Below are 18,634 nucleotides of genomic sequence, written 5' to 3' on the forward strand. Positions count from 1 at the left end.
GGATCAAGTTGTATGCACCACGTAGGTCGAGTTTGGTGAAAATGGTGGCTCCCTGAAGATAAGTAAAAAGTTCAGGAATAAGGGGCAGAGGATAACTGTTCTTGATGGTAATCTGATTCAATCCACGATAATCAATACAGGGTCTTAATCCGCCATCCTTTTTTCCCACAAAAAAGAAACCAGCCCCTACAGGGGAAGAGGAGGGTCGAATAAATCCTCTAGCCAGATTGTCTTTTATATATTCTTCCAGAGCCATGTTTTCTGGTTTAGAAAGTGGATATGTCTTGCCTCGAGGATAGGCAGCCCCAGGAAGGAGGTCAATGGGACAATCAAAAGGGCGATGAGGAGGAAGACGTTCCGCTTCTTTTTTGGAGAAGACATCCACAAAGTCATGGTAATGCATAGGTAAGGATTCCGGAGTTTCAACTGTGAGAGCAATAGTGAGTGGTAACTTAGTAATCTTTTGAAGACATTTAGTCTGGCATGTAGATCCCCAGGAAGTGAGTTCACCGAAAGTCCAAGAAAAAATGGGATTGTGAATCTGGAGCCAGGGTAATCCCAAGATAATGGGAAATTGCGGAGTGGGAATGACATCAAAACAAATTGTCTCAGAATGAAGTATTCCTACGGTGAGGATTAAGGGTTGAGTAGAAAACTGAATGTATCCAGAACCCAAAGGATCTCCACTGACCGTAGAGACTGAAATGGAATACTCCTTCTTTAGTAAGGGTATAGAATGAGTAGAAACAAATGTAGAGTCAATGAACACACCTCCAGCACCAGAATCAATTAGAGCTTGGGTATAGATCTTCTTATGTCCAATTAGAAGAGTTACTGGAACAAAGAGTTTCTTGTATAGGGAATGACCACTATTTTGGCTTAACTCAGTTCCCTGGACTAGAGTTAAGCCCTGGCTTTTACTGGCCTAGTAGGACAATCCCTTAATAAATGTCCTTTAAGGCCACAGTACAGACATAAGCCAAGAGTCCGTCTTCTTAAGCGTTCAGTCTCAGTTAATTTTATACTTCCTACTTCCATGGGTTCAGCCTGATCAGTAGTAGGAGAGGCTGGAGTGACTGGATTAGAAAAACGAGGAGCTAAACGAAAAGGAGTTCGAGTGGAAGTCCTCTGTGTTCTATCCTTTTCTTGTTGGCGTTCACGAAACCTGGCGTCGAGACTGATACAGAGATTTATTAAGGCTTCTAAGGACTCTGGAAGTTCACGATACACCAATTCATCCTTGAGACGCTCAGAAAGTCCTTTACGGAAAGCGGCTCTGAGTGCTCCCTGATTCCAAGTGGTTTCAGAGGCAAGGGTGCGGAACTCAATTGCATATTGAGAGACTGGTTAATTTCCTTGACGTAAATCCAGGAGAGTTGCTTCAGCAGCGGATGACCTTCCAGGTTTATCGAATACGTTTGAGAATGTAGATAGAAATGTATCAACATCCAACAGTATAGGATCATTCTTTTCTAGCAAAGGTGACACCCAAGCCAAGGCTTTTCCTTTCATTAAGGAAATAAGAAACGTGATTCTAGAAGAGGCAGTAGCAAAGAGAGTAGGGCTATTTCGGAAATGAAGACGGCATTGATTCAAAAAGCCTCTACATTCTTCAGGATTCCCATCATATTTATCCGGAAGAGGAATCCTGGGACTTAGTTGTACCTGAGACTGATTGTTAGGAATCGGAGGAGGTAATGCCTCAATCGGATTTGGATTGGGATTAGGATTGGGAGGTGCGGTAGCAACCAAATTTTGTAATAGAGCAGTAATTTGATCAAGTTTAGTGTCCAGAGACTGCAAGTGAGTGGCATGAGAACCCAAGAGCTGTCCCTGGTGAGCCACGGCCATAGATAATTCAGTGGGGTCCATTTTTATGGCCCGTTTGTAATGTCAGCCGCTCTGGAATCAATCCGGGATGTAACCCAACTGCTAGCGTGAATTGAAAGCACACGCTAGCACACTGAGAAATATCCAGGACGTGACCCACTCAGGAAGCAGATTAGAAGATAACAAAAATGAATATTGTTCCAGAATGCAGGAAAGCCACAAAGGTTAAAACGTCCCTTTAAGTAGTACAAAGAACAAAAAGGAAATGCTCTTACTTGAAGCTTCTGAAAAAGGTCCTCTTTAGCAGGCTTGTAAAACAAAGGAAAAGTTCTCTTTTGCAGCTTGTAAAAGTATAATGTCCCTTTAAGCAGGCAAAGTTCTCTTTTGCAGCTTGTAAAAGTAAATGTCCCTTTTAAGCAGGTGTATAACAAACAGAAAGGCAAAATTCTCTTTTGCAGCTTGTAAAAGTAAATGTCCCTTTTAAGCAGGTGTATAACAAACAGAAAGGCAAAGTTCTCTTTTGCAGCTTGTAACAGTAAATGTCCCTTTTAAGCAGGTGTATAACAAACAGAAAGGCAAAGTTCTCTTTTGCAGCTTGTAAAAGTAAATGTCCCTTTTAAGCAGGTGTATAACAAACAGAATAGGTTTAAAGGTAAAGGCCAAAGCAAGGTCAGGCAGGCAGAAGTCGGCATCCAAATATCAGCAAAAGGTATAGGCAAAAGACAGGGTCAGGCAAGCAGAAGTCGGGATCCAAGTATCAGCAAAAGGGTAATAGCTACAGGCAAGGTCAGGCAGGCAGAAGTCAATGTCCAAATATCAGCAAGTAGGGATTAGGCAAGAGGCTTGGTCAGGCAGGCAGAAGTCGGTACACAGAAGAACAAAACTGATATGGTACTCACGATCCAGGGAAACAAACAAACGGGCCCAGATTCAGATCTCCCGCCGAGATTTAAAGGGCAGGAGCGTAACCGTCATCAGAGGGGTGTGAGAGAAAGAGACACAGAGGAGTTCCGGGAGCCGCGGCGACACGGCGATGAACGGAAGCGCTCATGACAGTCCATTGGGTCTGAAAAGGCACAGCTATCCTCCACCGGGATAGTGGTACGCTTAGCCAGAGTAGAAACTGCTCCTTCCACCTTAGGGACCGTCTGCCATAAGTCCCGTGTGGTGGCGTCTATTGGAAACATTTTTCTAAATATAGGAGGGGGGGAAAAGGGCACGCCTGGCCTATCCCACTCCTTAGTAATAATTTCTGTAAGTCTCTTAGGTATAGGAAAGACGTCAGTACACGGCGGTACCGCATAGTATCTATCCAGCCTACATAATTTCTCTGGGATTGCAACCGTGTTACAATCATTCAGAGCCGCTAATACCTCCCCTAATAATACACGGAGGTTCTCAAGCTTAAATTTTAAATTTGAAATGTCTGAGTCCAGTCTATTTGGATCAGATCCGTCACCCACAGAATGAAGCTCTCCGTCTTCATGTTCTGCCATTTGTGACGCAGTATCAGACCTGGCTCTAACATTATCAGCGTACTCTGTTCTCACCCCAGAGTGGTCGCGTTTACCTCTAAGTTCTGGTAATTTAGATAAAACTTCAGTCATAACATTAGCCATGTCTTGTAAAGTGATTTGTAATGGCCGCCCTGATGTACTTGGCGTCGCAATATCACGCACCTCCTGAGCGGAAGATGCAGGTACTGACACGTGAGGAGAGTTAGTCGGCATAACTTTCCCCTCGCTGTCTGGTGAAATTTTCTTAAAATGTACAGATTGACTTTTATTTAAAGTAGCATCAATGCAATTAGTACACAAATTTCTATTGGGCTCCACATTGGCTTTTGAACATATTGCACAAAGAGATTCCTCTATGTCAGACATGTTAAAACAAACTAGCAATTAGACTAGCAAGCTTGGAAAATACTTTTCAAATAAATTTGCAAGCAATATAAAAAACGTTACTGTGCCTTTAAGAAGCACACAAAAACTGTCACAGTTGAATAACAATGAACCGGATTAGTTATAGAAACCAAATTTTCACAGTAAATACATAAATTTAGCAAAGGATTGCACTCATTAGCAATGGATGATTAACCCTTAATATCAGAAAAACGGATAACAATTGAAAATATAAGCGTTTTTATCACAGTCAAAGCACAGTCTCACAGGTCTGCTGTGAGTGATTACCTCCCTCAAAACTAGTTTTGAAGACCCCTGAGCTCTGTAGAGACGTCCTGGATCATGCAGGGAGAAGAAGGCAGACTGTGACTGAATTTCTAATGCGTAGTAAAAGCGCCAAAATAGGCCCCTCCCACTCACAATACAACAGTGAGGGAAGCTCAGTAAACTGTTTCAATTCAAAACAACGACAGCCATGTGGAAAATAACGCCCAAAACAATTTTTCACCAAGTACCTCAGATAATTAAACGATTTAACATGCCAGCAAACGTTTAAAATCTAATTTATGAAATGTCATTAAAAAGCCTGCTGCTAGTCGCTCCCACTGCAGGTTAGGCTAAAAGTTATATGCATACAGTATTTTCCCAGTGAAGTGCCATTCCCCAGAAATACTTAAGTGTAAACATACATACATATCAGCCTGATACCAGTTGCTACTACTGCATTTAAGGCTGTACTTACATTATATCGGTATTAGCAGTATTTTCTCAGTCAATTCCATTCCTTAGAAAATAATATACTGCAACATACCTCTTTGCAGGTGAACCTGCCCGCTGTCCCCTGTTCTGAAGTTACCTCACTCCTCAGAATGGCCGAGAACAGCAAATGGATCTTAGTTACGTCCGCTAAGATCATACACAAAACTCAGGTAGATTCTTCTTCAAATGCTGCCTGAGAAAAAAAACAACACACTACGGTGCCGTTTAAAATAACAAACTTTTGATTGAAGAAATAAAAACTAAGTTTAATAACCACAGTCCTCTCACACATCCTATCTATTAGTTGGGTGCAAGAGAATGACTGGGTATGACGTAGAGGGGAGGAGCTATATAGCAGCTCTGCTTGGGTGATCCTCTTGCACTTCCTGTTGGGGAGGAGTTAATATCCCATAAGTAATGGATGACCCGTGGACTGACTACACTTAACAGGAGAAATATTGGCTTTGTGATTTCTCCTGAATCTAAAATCATTACTATAGGTGTGTTCTTTGTGCCTAGGCACTGCCTAATGTTATAGTAACTGGGGCTGGGCCAGGTCTTGTGTGCTCCCCATATCTTTGACATAACTTCCTGGCTGCTGTGTCCTATGGCAACAAGGCTCAGTGCTTGAAATTGCAAGCTCTGTCTGAATCATGAAAATTCTATTTTGAGTTTACTTTGTTTTTAAGATAAAGGAGTGCTGGGGAAATTCACCTAGCCAGGGTCTAATGGTGTAACTATAAGGACACCATGTCCAAAATCATACTGGCTTCCTTGCATAAATCACATAAATCAATAGCATATATAGCAATTAACAAAAACAAATAATGTAAATATAGTTTCATTATGAAATAGAAACATTTTTGCAGTTTACTTCCAAAAGCAAAAATGCTTGGTGGGAAAACATATATGCCTGTTGTCATTGGCTCACCAGATGTGTTCAGCTAGTGCCCAGTAGTGCTTTGCTGCTCTTTTAACAAAGGATACCAATAGAAAGAAAGAAATGTGATAACAAAAGTAAATTGAAAAGCTGTTTAGAACGATATGCTCTATCTGAATCATGAAAGAAACATTTAGGGCTCGATTTATCAAAGCCCCTATGGCTGCAAGTTCTCACAAGAACCTGCTTGCCGTATTTAACATTCAATCTCCGCAGTCTAGTCCGACCGAGGAGATTGACAGCTCCTGCCCGCGTGTGATTGGCTGTTCGTGGGCGGGGGCAGGATTGCAGGCGAGCGCAAAATAGCGCTTGTGTGCAATTATAATTTCCTCCGGGGAAATTCGCCCCGCCAGAAGCGAGCTAAGGCAGACAGGGGCGCGTATACGCGCCCCTTTCCGCCTCAGCTTTGATAAATCGAGCCCTTAGGGTTTCAAGTCCCTTTGAGAGAAGAAAACTAAGAGCTGACTAAAGACGGCAGAATTACACGGGATATAGACATTTGGAGTATTTCATGCATATTCAATCGAAGGTGACCTGCTTCTTATATAGAACTTCATTATCATGGGAAATAAAAAAATAAAATCCCATCACATGAGGGAGAGTTTCACTCCCATAAAACCCGATCTTAACAATTTGCCCTCTCACTGGGGTGCGTGGTGATTCTAGTGCCAGAACCATGGAGAAGACAGGCTAAGATATTTTGCTAATAGCTCATATATTGGTTATAATTTCAACCAAAGCATAAAATGTTAAAAATAATTTTACTCAGTGATTTGTAAAGTTGATAATAAAATGATACAATGCTTGTGTGGTTAGACATTTTACATTTGCATAGGAATATTGTGCTACTAAATGGTAAAACCGTTATCAACCCCCAATACCTTACAGAGAGCTATAAACTTGCACATGGCATGTAACACTACATCAATGGATAGCTCAACTGCAGATTACAGTGGAAGAGCAGCTGGGGACCTAAATAAATGATGTTGGCAAGTAGCATGCAATGCTGCCCCGAGACACCAATAGGGCTAGTTTCTATTGAGCTGTATTAGGTTTGTACAAAGTCGAAAAATGATAAATATGCTGTCGGAAGCAATTTCATTTATCGACTGCTTCCAATGGTGCGTTATAACAATCGGCAACCAGGGTCCGGCTGCCAAAAATATTTTTGCGTCCCATAGAAAGTATTAGAAGCTGTTAAGCGATAACTTAAACCAGGTGTCCAATGAAAGCTTAGACCGTTAATACACTGTCGGAGGCTGTCGATACATTGAAAAAATGTACACCTCAACTAGGTGTAAAAAATTTGCTTTTTGAGACCTAATTCCAATTGAAATTTTAAATCTTGCAAACAATGCCAGTGTTTCAATGTAGAAAAATAGTTGCAGTTATGTTCTTATCGAAATATAAGTATGTATTTACATATAAAATATATGCAAGCACATATCTACAAAATTCAAACTAGACTTATGTCTAGGGCAGCAATACATATTACATACAGTAATAAAGTGGAAAATATAATTATAATAAAAAATACTATTTGCTTATAGTTAAAAATATGTATTATAAATAAGTGTATCTTTGTTTCTCTTTAAAGGTGATCACAGATAAGGAGCGGACACCATAGCACCTAATCTATTTTCAAGAAATCCATCTTCGGATGGAAGCATTAACACAACATTAACTTTCACCTACACGAAAAGAGCAACTGCACGCAATGCACAAAATATTTCAATTAAAATCTGGTACTAAAATGGAGCTGTAAACTACTTTTAGCTGTCACCCACTTCTGTAGCTTACGGCTCAATTTTTTACATCTCAATGGAAACAAGCCCATACTGTCCGTCTACTAGCACCATACTGCCTGCCACTTGCACTATACTGCCTGCCACTTGCACCATACTGCCTGCCACTAGCAACATACATCCTACTACTAGCACCATACTGCCTGCCAGTACTAGCACCATACTGCCTATCACTACTAGCACCATACTGCCTGCCACAATTAGCAACATACTGCCTATCACTACTAGCACCATACCGCCTGCCACTACTAGCACCATACTGCCTACTACTAGCGCCATACTGCCTACCACTATTAACACCATACTGCCTACCACTATTAGCACCATACTGCCTGCCACTAGAACCATACTGCCTGCCACTAGAACCATACTGCCTGCCATGAGCACCATATCACCTACCACTAACACCATACTGCCTGTCACTAGCACCATATCACCATATCACCTACCACTAACACCATACTGCCTGTCACTAGCACCATACTGCCTACCACTACTAGCACCATACTGCCTGCCACTACTAGAACCATACTGCCTGCCGCTAGCACCATACCACCTGCCATTAGCACCATATCACCTACCCCTAACACCATACTGCCTGTCACTAGCACCATACTGCCTACCACTACTAGCACCATACTGCCTGCCACTACTAGCACCATACTGCCTGCCACTACTAGCACCATACTGCCTGCCACTACTAGCACCATACTGCCTACCACTACTAGCACCAAACTGCCTGCCACTACTAACACCATACTGCCTGCCACTACTAACACCATACTGCCTACCACTTGCACCATACTGCCTATCACTAATAGCACCACACTGCCTGCCACTAGCAACATACATCCTACTACTAGCACCATACTCCCTGCCAGTACTAGCACCATACTGCCTATCACTACTAGCACCATACTGCCTGCCACAATTAGCAACATACTGCCTATCACTACTAGCACCATACCGCCTGCCACTACTAGCACCATACTGCCTACCACTATTAGCACCATACTGCCTACCCTACCACTATTAGCACCATACTGCCTGCTATTAGCACCATATCACCTACCAATAACACCATACTGCCTGTCACTAGCACCATACTGCCTACCACTACTAGCACCATACTGCCTGCCACTATTAGCACCATACTGCCTGCCACTAGCAACATACTGCCTGCCACTACTAGCACCATACTGTCTACCACTACTAGCACCAAACTGCCTGCCCCTACTAACACCATACTGCCTACTACTAGCACCATACTGCCAACCACTACTGGAGCCGTAAACTACTTTTAGCTGTCGCCCACTTCTGTAGCTTACGGCTCCATTTTTTTACGTCTCAATGGAAACAAGCCCATACTGTCCATCTACTAGCACCATACTGCCTGACACTTGCACCATACTGCCTATCACTACTAGCACCATACTGCCTGCTACTTGCACCATACTGCCTATCACTACTAGCACCATACTGCCTGCCACTAGCAACATACATCCTACTACTAGCACCATACTGCCTGCCAGTACTAGCACCATACTGCCTACCAGTACTAGCACCATACTGCCTGCCACAATTAGCAACATACCACCTATCACTACTAGCACCATACAGCCTGCCACTACAAGCACCATACTGCCTACTACTAGCACCATATTGCCTACCACTACTAGCACCATACTGCCTGCCACTAGAACCATACTGCCTGCCACTAGAACCATACCACCTGCCATTAGCACCATATCACCTACCAATAACACCATACTGCCTGTCACTAGCACCATACTGCCTACTACTACTAGCACCATACTGCCTGCCACTACTAGCACCATACTGCCTGCCACTACTAGCACCATACTTCCTGCCACTATTAGCACCATACTGCCTGCCACTACTAGCACCATACTGCCTACCACTACTAGCACCAAACTGCCTGCCACTACTAGCACCATACTGCCAACCACTACTGGAGCCGTAAACTACTTTTAGCTGTTGCCCACTTCTGTAGCTTACGGCTCCATTCTTTTTTTACGTCTCAATGGAAACTAGCCCATACTGTCCATCTACTAGCACCATACTGCCTGCCACTTGTACCATACGGCCTATCACTAATAGCACCATACTGCCTGCCACTAGCAACATACATCCTACTACTAGCACCATACTGCCTGCCAGTACTAGCACCATACTGCCTATCACTACTAGCACCATACTGCCTACCAGTACTAGCACCATACTGCCTGTCACAATTAGTACCATACTGCCTGCCAGTACTAGTACCATACTGCCTATCACTACTAGCACCATACTGCTTGCCACAATTAGCAACATACTGCCTATCACTACTAGCATCATACCGCCTGCCACTACTAGCACCATACTGCCTACTACTACTAGCACCATACTGCCTACCACTATTAGCACCATACTGCCTGCCACTAGAACCATACCACCTGCCATTAGCACCATACCACCTACCACTAACACCATACTGCCTGTCACTAGCACCATACTGCCTGCCACTACTAGCACCATACTGCAGTGCCTATCACTACTAGCACCATACTGCCTGCCATTCGCACCATATTGCTTGTCACAAGCACCATACTGCCTGCCACTAGCACCATACTGTCTTCCACTACTAACACCATACTGCCTGCCACTAGCACCATACTGCCTGCCACTACTAGCACCATACTGCCTGCCACTACTAGCACCATACTGCCTGCCACTACTAGCACCATACTGCCTACCACTACTAGCACCACACTGCCTGCCACTACTAGCACCATACTGCCTGCCACTACCACCATTCTGCCTACCACTAGAGCCATACTGCCTGCCACTAGCAACATATCACCTGCCACTAGCACCATATCACTTTCCACTAACACCATACTGCCTGTCATTAGCACCATACTGCCTGCCACTACTAGCACCATACTGCCTATCACTACTAGCACCATACTGCCTGCCACTTGCACCCTATTGCCTATCACTAGCACCATACTGCCTACCACTGCTAGCACCATACTGCCTGCCATGATAATAAATTGATACAAAGCTTGTGTGGTTAGATATTTTACATTTGCATAGGAATATCATGCTACTAAATGGCAAAACAGTTATCACAATACCTTACAGAGAGCCATAAACTTACACATGGCATGCAATAGCCATCAGAAACTACATCAAGTGAGAGCACAACTGGCAGATCACAGTGGAAGAGCATCTTGGAAACTAAATAAATTATGTTGGCATGTAGCATACAATGCTGCCCCTGAGACACTAACATAGGGCTCGTTTCCATTGGGGACCAGTAAATACAGTAGATTTGCATAATCAACAAATGCATAATTAAAAGACAATGCAATAGCACATAGGGGTCGATTTATCAAGTGTCTGGCGGACATGATCCGCTGTAGCGAATCATGTCCCCCAGACATCGATAAATGCTGACAGCATACGTAGTCGGCATTTATCATTGCACAAGCAGTTCTGGCCGCTATCAGGGTGTGTCAATCAACCCGATCATATGAGATTGTGCGGATTGATGTCCGCCGTCTCAGAGGAGGCAGACGAGTTAAAGAGCAGCGGTCTTAAGACCGCTGCTTCTTAAAGGGACATTAAACCCACATTTTTTTCTTTCATGATTCAGAGAGAGAATACAATTTTTAAAAAGTTTCCAATTTACTTCTATTATCAAATTTATTTAATTCTCAAGTTATTCTTTGTTGAAGAGATACCATGGTAGGTAGCGTGCACATGCCTGGAGCCCTACATGACAGGAAATAGTGCTGCCATCTAGTGCACCTGCCAATGTATAACATTGTTGCAAAACTGCTGCCATATACTACTGCAGACACGTGCACACTCTTGAGCTTACATTTCTGCTTTTCAACCAAGGATAACAAGAAAACAAAGACAATTTGATAATAAAAGTAAATTAGAAAGTTGTTTACAAAATCATGAAAGAAAAAAAACAGAATTTATGCTTACCTGATAAATTTCTTTCTTTTGCGATGTACCGAGTCCACGGATTCATCCTAACTTGTGGGATATTGTCCTTCCTAACAGGAAGTAGCAAAGAAAGCACCACAGCAGAGCTGAAATTTATCAGGTAAGCATAAATTCTATTGTCTTTTGCAAGATGTACCGAGTCCACGGATTCATCCTAACTTGTGGGATACCAATACCAAAGTTTTAGGACACGGATGAAGGGAGGGACAAGACAGGAATCTAAAAACGGAGCCTCCGAAGAAGCAAAAATATCAAATTTGGAAAATTTGGAAAAGGTATGAAGCGAAGACCAAGTCGCAGCCTTACAAATCTGTTCAACAGAAGCATCATTTTTAAAAGCCCATGTGGAAGCCACCGCTCTAGTGGAGTGAGCTGTCCAGCAGTCTCATAAGCCAAACGGATGATGCTTTTCAGCCAAAAGGAAAGAGAGGTAGCCGTAGCCTTTTGACCTCTACGCTTTCCAGCATAGACAACAAACAAAGAAGATGACTGGCAAAAATCTTTGGTTGCCTGCAAATAAAACTTCAAGGCACGAACCACGTCCAAGTTGTGCAACAGACGCTCCTTCTTAGAAGAAGGATTAGGACACAGAGAAGGAACAACAATTTCCTGATTGATATTCCTGTTAGAAACAACCTTAGGGAGGAACCCAGGTTTGGTACGCAAAACCACCTTATCAGCATGGAAAACAAGATAAGGCGAGTCACATTGTAATGCAGATAGTTCATAAACTCTTCGAGCTGAAGAGATAGCAACTAGAAACAGAACTTTCCAAGATAGAAGCTTAATATTTATGGAATGCATGGGTTCAAACGGAACCCCCTGAAGAACTTTAAGAACTAAATTGAGACTCCATGGCGGAGCAACAAGTTTAAATACAGGCTTAATTCTAACTAAAGCCTGACAAAAAGCCCGAACGTCTGGGACATCTGCCAGACGCTTGTGCAACAGAACAGACAAAGCAGATATCTGTCCCTTTAAGGAACTAGCGGACAATCCTTTCTCCAATCCATCTTGGAGAAAAGACAAAATCCTAGGAATCCTGATCTTACTCCATTACTCCATGAGTAGCCTTTGGATTCACACCAAAAAAGATATTTACGTCATATCTTATGATATATCTTCCTGGTGACAGGCTTTCGAAAAAAAATAAAATCAAGCGTTCAATCTCCAAGCAGTCAGTTGCAGAGAAATTAGATTTGGATGCTTGAATGGACCTTGAATCAAAAGGTCCCGTCTCAGTGGCAGAGTCCATGGTAGCAGAGATGACATGTCCACCAGGTCTGCATACCAAGTCCTGCGTGGCCACGCAGGTGCTATCAAAATCACCGAAGCTCTCTCCTGTTTGATTCTGACAATCAGACGCGGAAGGAGAGGGAATGGTGGAAACACATAAGCCAGGTTGAACGACCAGGGTACTGCTAGAGCATCTATCAGTACTGCCTGAGGATCCCTTGACCGGGATCTGTAACGAGGAAGTTTGGCGTTCTGACGAGACGCCATCAGATCCAATTCTGGTGTGCCCCATAGCTGAACCAGTTGAGCAAACACCTCCAGATGGAGCTCCCACTCCCCCGGATGAAAAGTCTGACGACTTAGAAAATCTGTCTCCCAGTTCTCCACCCCTGCAATATAGATCGCTGATAGATGGCAAGAGTGAGTCTCTGCCCATCGGATTATCCTGGAAACTTCTATCATCGCCAAGGAACTCCTTGTTCCCCCCTGATGATTGATATAAGCTACAGTCGTGATGTTGTCCGACTGAAACCTGATGAATCAGGCCGAAGCCAGCCGAGGCCACACCTGAAGAGCATTGAATATCGCTCTTAATTCCTGAATATTTATCGGTAGGAGGGCCTCCTCCTGAGTCCACAAACCCTGTGCTTTCAGGGAATTCCAGACTGCAGCCCAGCCCAGTAGGCTGGCGTCCGTCGTCACAATAACCCATGGTGGCCTGCGGAAACACATTCCCCTGGACAGGTGATCCTGTGACAACCAAAAAAGAAGAGAGTCTCTGGTCTCTTGATCCAGATTTATCTGAGGAGATAAATCTGCATAATCCCCATTCCACTGTTTGAGCATGCATAGTTGTAGTGGTCTGAGATGCAAGCGAGCAAATGGAACTATGTCCATTGCCGCTACCATAAGTCCGATTACCTCCATACACTGAGCCACTGACGGCCGAGGAATGGAATGAAGAGCTTGGCAGGTGGTTAAAATCTTTGATTTCCTGACCTCCGTCAGAAATATTTTCATGTCCACCGAATCTATCAGAGTTCCCAGGAATGGAACTCTTGTGAGAGGAATAAGAGAACTCTTTTTCATGTTCAGCTTCCACCCATGAGATCTTAGAAAGGCCAACACTAAGTCCGTGTGAGACTTGGCAAGTTGCAAAGTCGATGCTTGAATTAAGATGTCGTCTAGATAAGGCGCCACTGCTATGCCCCTCGGCCTTAGGACCGCCAGAAGGGACCCTAGCACCTTTGTGAAGATTCTTGGCGCCATGGCCAACCCAAAGGGAAGAGCCACAAACTGGAAATGCCTGTCCAGAAAGGAAAACCTGAGGAACTGGTGATGATCTTTGTGGATAGGAATGTGTAGATACGCATCCTTTAGATCTACGGTAGTCATATATTGACCCTCCTGGATAATTGGTAAAATAGTCCGAATGGTCTCCATCTTGAAGGATGGAACTCTTAGGAATTGGTTTAGGATTTTGAGATCTAGAATTGGTCTGAAGGTTCCCTCTTGGAGGAGAATCTTTGAAATCTAGGAGATACCCCTGGGTTACAATTTCTACGGCCCAGGAGTCCTGAACGTCTCTTGCCCAGGCCTGAGCAAAGAGAGAAAGTCTGCCCCCTACTTGAACCGGTCCCGGATCGGGGGCTACCCCTTCATGCTGTCTTAGTGGCAGCAGTAGGCTTTTTGGCCTGTTTACCCTTGTTCAAAGCCTGGTTAGGTCTCCAGGTTGGCTTGGACTGAGCAAAGTTCCCCTCTTGCTTTGCAGCAGGGGAAGAGGAAGCGGGACCACCCTTGAAGTTTCGAAAGGAACGAAAATTATTTTGTTTGGTCCTTGTCTTATTTGACTTATCTTGAGGGAGGGCATGACCCTTCCCTCCAGTGATGTCTGAAATGATCTCTTTCAGTTCAGGCCCGAATAGGGCCTTACCTTTGAAAGGGATGGTCAAAAGCTTAGATTTAGATGACACATCAGCTGACTAGGACTTAAGCCATAACTCTCTTCGCGCTAAAATGGCAAAACCTGAATTCTTTGCCGCTAACTTAGCAAGATGAAAAGCGGTGTCTGTAATAAAAGAATTAGCCAACTTAAGGGCCTTAATTATGTCCAAAATATCATCTAGTGGGGTCTCCATCTGAAGTGAACAAAAATTTTCTGTAGGAGATCCTCTAACTTTTTATCCCTAGGATCAATGAAAGCACAACTGTCTTCAATAGGTATAGTTGTACGCTTAGCCAGAGTAGAAATAGCTCCCTCCACCTTAGGGACCGTCTGCCATGAGTCCTTTATGGTGTCAGAAATGGGGAACATTTTCTTAAAAACAGGAGGGGGAGCGAACGGAATACCTTGTCTATCCCACTCCTTAGTAACAATGTCTGAAATCCTCTAGGGACCGGAAAAACATCAGTGTAAACAGGAACCTCTAAATATTTGTCCATTTTACACAATTTCTCTGGAACGACAATAGGGTCACAATCATCCAGAGTAGCTAAAACCTCCCTGAGCAATAAACGGAGGTGCTCTAGCTTAAATTTAAATGCCGTCATATCTGAATCTGTCTGAGGGAACATCTTTCCTGAATCAGAAATCTCTCCCTCAGACAACAAATCCCTCATCCCTACCTCAGAACATTGTGAGAGAATATCGGATACGGCTACTAAAGCGTCAGAAGGTTCAGCATTTGTTCTTAACCCAGAGCTACTGCGCTTCCCTTGCAACCCTGGCAGTTTAGATAAAACCTCTCAGTACATATCAGTACAATTGGGACACATTCTTAGAGGGGGTTCCACAATGGCTTCTAAACAAATTGAACAATGAGTTTCCTCAGTGTCAGACATGTTTAACAGGCTAGTAATGAAGCAAGCAAGCTTGGAAAACACTTTATTTAATGAAAAAAACACAATTTGCAAAAACGGTACTGTACCTTTAAGAGAAAAAAAGGCATACACAAACTGCAAAACAGGTTAAAATTGCTTCAAAAATTCCAGAAATTTTAACAGTGTCCCCACTAAGCCTTAGAAGGATTGCACCACAAGTAAAAAAGCAATAGACCCCCAAATGAAAAAAACGGATTGATAATTGTCTAAAACCGGTTAAAAACCCCTAAAGCATCTTGCCACAGCTCTGCTGTGGCCCTACCTGCCCTTAGGAAGCGATAATATGGGTTTTAAAGCTTCAATTAGTCCCTCAGAAGACTATCAGGACCTCAGGAGAAGTTGCTTGCTGCTTGTAAATGTAGGCCCCGTCCACCTCACTCGATGTTGCTGGGGCCTACACAAAACTAACAAACCCTGCCTGAAAGCCATGTGGGTTATAAACAACCCCAAAGAACCCTCAAGCAAATGTCCCATAAAACAGAAAACGTTACTCCCAGACACAAAAACGTTTGTCCCAAATTCACATAACAAACTGAGTGCCCACAAAAAATGAACCCTTTATGCAAGCTAGTAAAAACCTCTGATAACACTAGGATTACTGCTTACCCTTCCCCTAATGGGGACACTGTCAGCCATTCTGAGTTAACACAGTCTCTGCAGAAAATATGACTGAACATACCTCATTGCTGTATAGCAAGAAACCGTTCCTCACACTGAAGTTTTCCTGTACTCCTCAGCTTCTGTGGGAACAGCAGTGGACCTTAGTTACAAATGCTAAGATCATCATCCTCCAGGCAGAAATCTTCATCTATGTCCTGCCTGAGAGTAAATAGTACAACACTGGTACCATTTAAAAATAACAAACACTTGATTGAAGATAAAATAAAACTAACAGTTTAACACCTCTTCTCTTTACCCTTCCTGCTTAGAGCCAGCAAAGAGAATGACTGGGGGGTGGAGTTAAGGGGGAGCTATATAGACAGCTCTGCTGTGGTGCTCTCTTTGCTACTTCCTGTCAGGAAGGACAATATCCCACAAGTTAGGATGAATCCGTGGACTCGGTACATCTTGCAAAAGAAATAGGATTTTATGTCCCTTTAACTCCTGTTTCCGGCGAGCTTGAAGGCTGTGATAAATCGGCCCCTTAGTCTGAACTTCAAATGAGTAGTAGATTATTTTCTGACAATTTTCAAATTTATGTCTATTTCCACTCCTCCTGTATCATGACAGCCATCAGCCACACAAATGCATATACGTATATTCTGTAAATTCTTGCACATGCTCAGTAGGAGTTGGTGAATTAAAAAGTGTAAATATATAAAGACTGTGCATATTTTGTTAATGGAAGTAAAGTGGAAAGTTGTTTAAGATTGCATGCTCTATCTGAATTATCTAAGTTTAATTTTGACTTGAGTGTCCCTTTACTAGAGCCCAGGCCACTGGTCATAAATATTAACCACTTTCATATATGCCTGTCTCCCAAAGAGGAAAGTTTAGCAGATACAAAATATACTACCTGAAAACTGGTCTTTCCTTTATCTATCTCAGACTGAACTAACGCAGGCACTGGTCTAATAACACCATAAAAATTACATTTTTTGTTTGTTTGTTTGGGGGTTGTTTTTTTCCAAGAAACTGGCAGATGGACAACAAATTATTATTATTATTTTTTTGTATAGCGATGCCAAATTCCGTAGCGCTGGCAACCATGGAATCTGAGCATGAGGTGTATATTTGGGATTGTATAACCGTGCATAGCGTGTAATGTCACACAGCAGATTGTATGCTGCTGCAATATCATTGTGTGAAGCTATGGTGCAGAACAGGAGATACTATGCTACAGGCTATAGTGCAGACAATGCAATATTATACATGGCTCAGCTGTGTTATACTATACTATTTGCTGGCCTAATGCAGACTTAGGGCTATTGTTATAGTAAATGAATGATTAGAATGTGCTGGAGCTGATAATGAATAACACAGAACATTACTTTACAGGTTGTATTACTACTGATACATTTTTCTCTTTAAAGTGACAGACACATATTAACATACTTTGGTTCAGATACAGGAGGGGTTCTGTCGGATCCAGTTCCTAGCTTTTCTTGACTGTTGTATATTGTTGATGTCTGACATAATACGTTTTCTGGTACTTTGGTATTAGGTCGATGGTCTGAATGACAATGATCAGATAGGGTAATACTCCTGTTCATGTCCTCACCCAAGCCATTGAAAGGACCATCGTCTTTTGCAAAAGCATCATTCAGATACTCTTTACTGTGGAGTGCAACATCTCCACTCCCCCCCTGAACATAAGCAGATAATATATTAAATAATAGAATATTAATAACATAGTAGAAATAAGACAATATCTATCAAGTTAAATCTTCACATATACCGTGTGACCCCTAACATTTGCCCTCAATCTAGTGCTTTGGAGTTTGCTTGTGAAATGTAGTAAAAAATAAAACATTTAGGGCCAGATAACAAGAGGAGCGTACAAGAGGGGTAGCGTGCGTATTACAAGTTGAAAGTAAAATGTTTTTACACAATCTCTCTCTCTCTCTAGCCCTTTGCCTGCTTTTTTTTCTAACACCTGAGATATCATATCTTTGAGCTCTTATAACTTTGTTTTGCATTATCTTTTTAAAAATATTTTTATAAAATAGTGTTATTATGCTTGTAACTGTACTTTGCAATATATTTTTTGTGTGTTTTGTGACAGTTTTTTGTATCACAAAACAGTTACCAGAGCTATCCCAACGGGCATTAACTTCCATTGCACTCAAGCGATCGCGTTTGCTTTTAACTTGCAATACGAGCAAAAAACTCGACACGTGCAAATACCTGCGATAAACCCCTTTTCTCGCTCACACGTAACTGTTAGCGCTCCACTCATAATCTGGCCCTTAATCAATTTTGATGACGTAACTGATATGTGTTTAAGATTTTTAATTAATCTAGAATACAAATTCTTGATATGCAACTGAAAATTTCATTTAATTTTGTAATTCACATTTTTTTTTATAAATGTAAAAAAAACTTTATCACAATCATATACTGTTATTCTGATGATCATACTCTATTGCTATACAAGTTTAATTGTTTAAAAGTGTGATCTGAACAAATGTTTATTTTATTAAACCAATAAACATCTGTGCTTATTAACATGTAAACTGAGCACAGGCAAAGACAAACATTTCAAGAAATCCTTGTGAAAAACCAAGATAGATGCCAAAACTGAAATTCTACTTTTT

At 42.4% G+C, this 18,634-nt stretch overlaps 1 protein-coding gene across 1 annotated transcript in view; it reads right to left on the minus strand.

Annotated features, from left to right (window-relative positions):
- ANKMY1 (ankyrin repeat and MYND domain containing 1) overlaps positions 1-18,634 on the minus strand; it is a gene marked incomplete at its 5' end in the record, with an annotated part of 176,442 nt that overhangs the window by 119,702 nt on the left and 38,106 nt on the right. The window contains one exon of the mRNA XM_053711515.1: positions 17,433-17,683. Coding sequence (XP_053567490.1) covers positions 17,433-17,683 — 251 coding nt within the window. The remainder of the gene's footprint in view (positions 1-17,432; positions 17,684-18,634) is intronic.

This window comes from Bombina bombina, chromosome 4 (assembly GCF_027579735.1).
Source record: "Bombina bombina isolate aBomBom1 chromosome 4, aBomBom1.pri, whole genome shotgun sequence".
Lineage (NCBI taxonomy): Eukaryota > Metazoa > Chordata > Amphibia > Anura > Bombinatoridae > Bombina > Bombina bombina.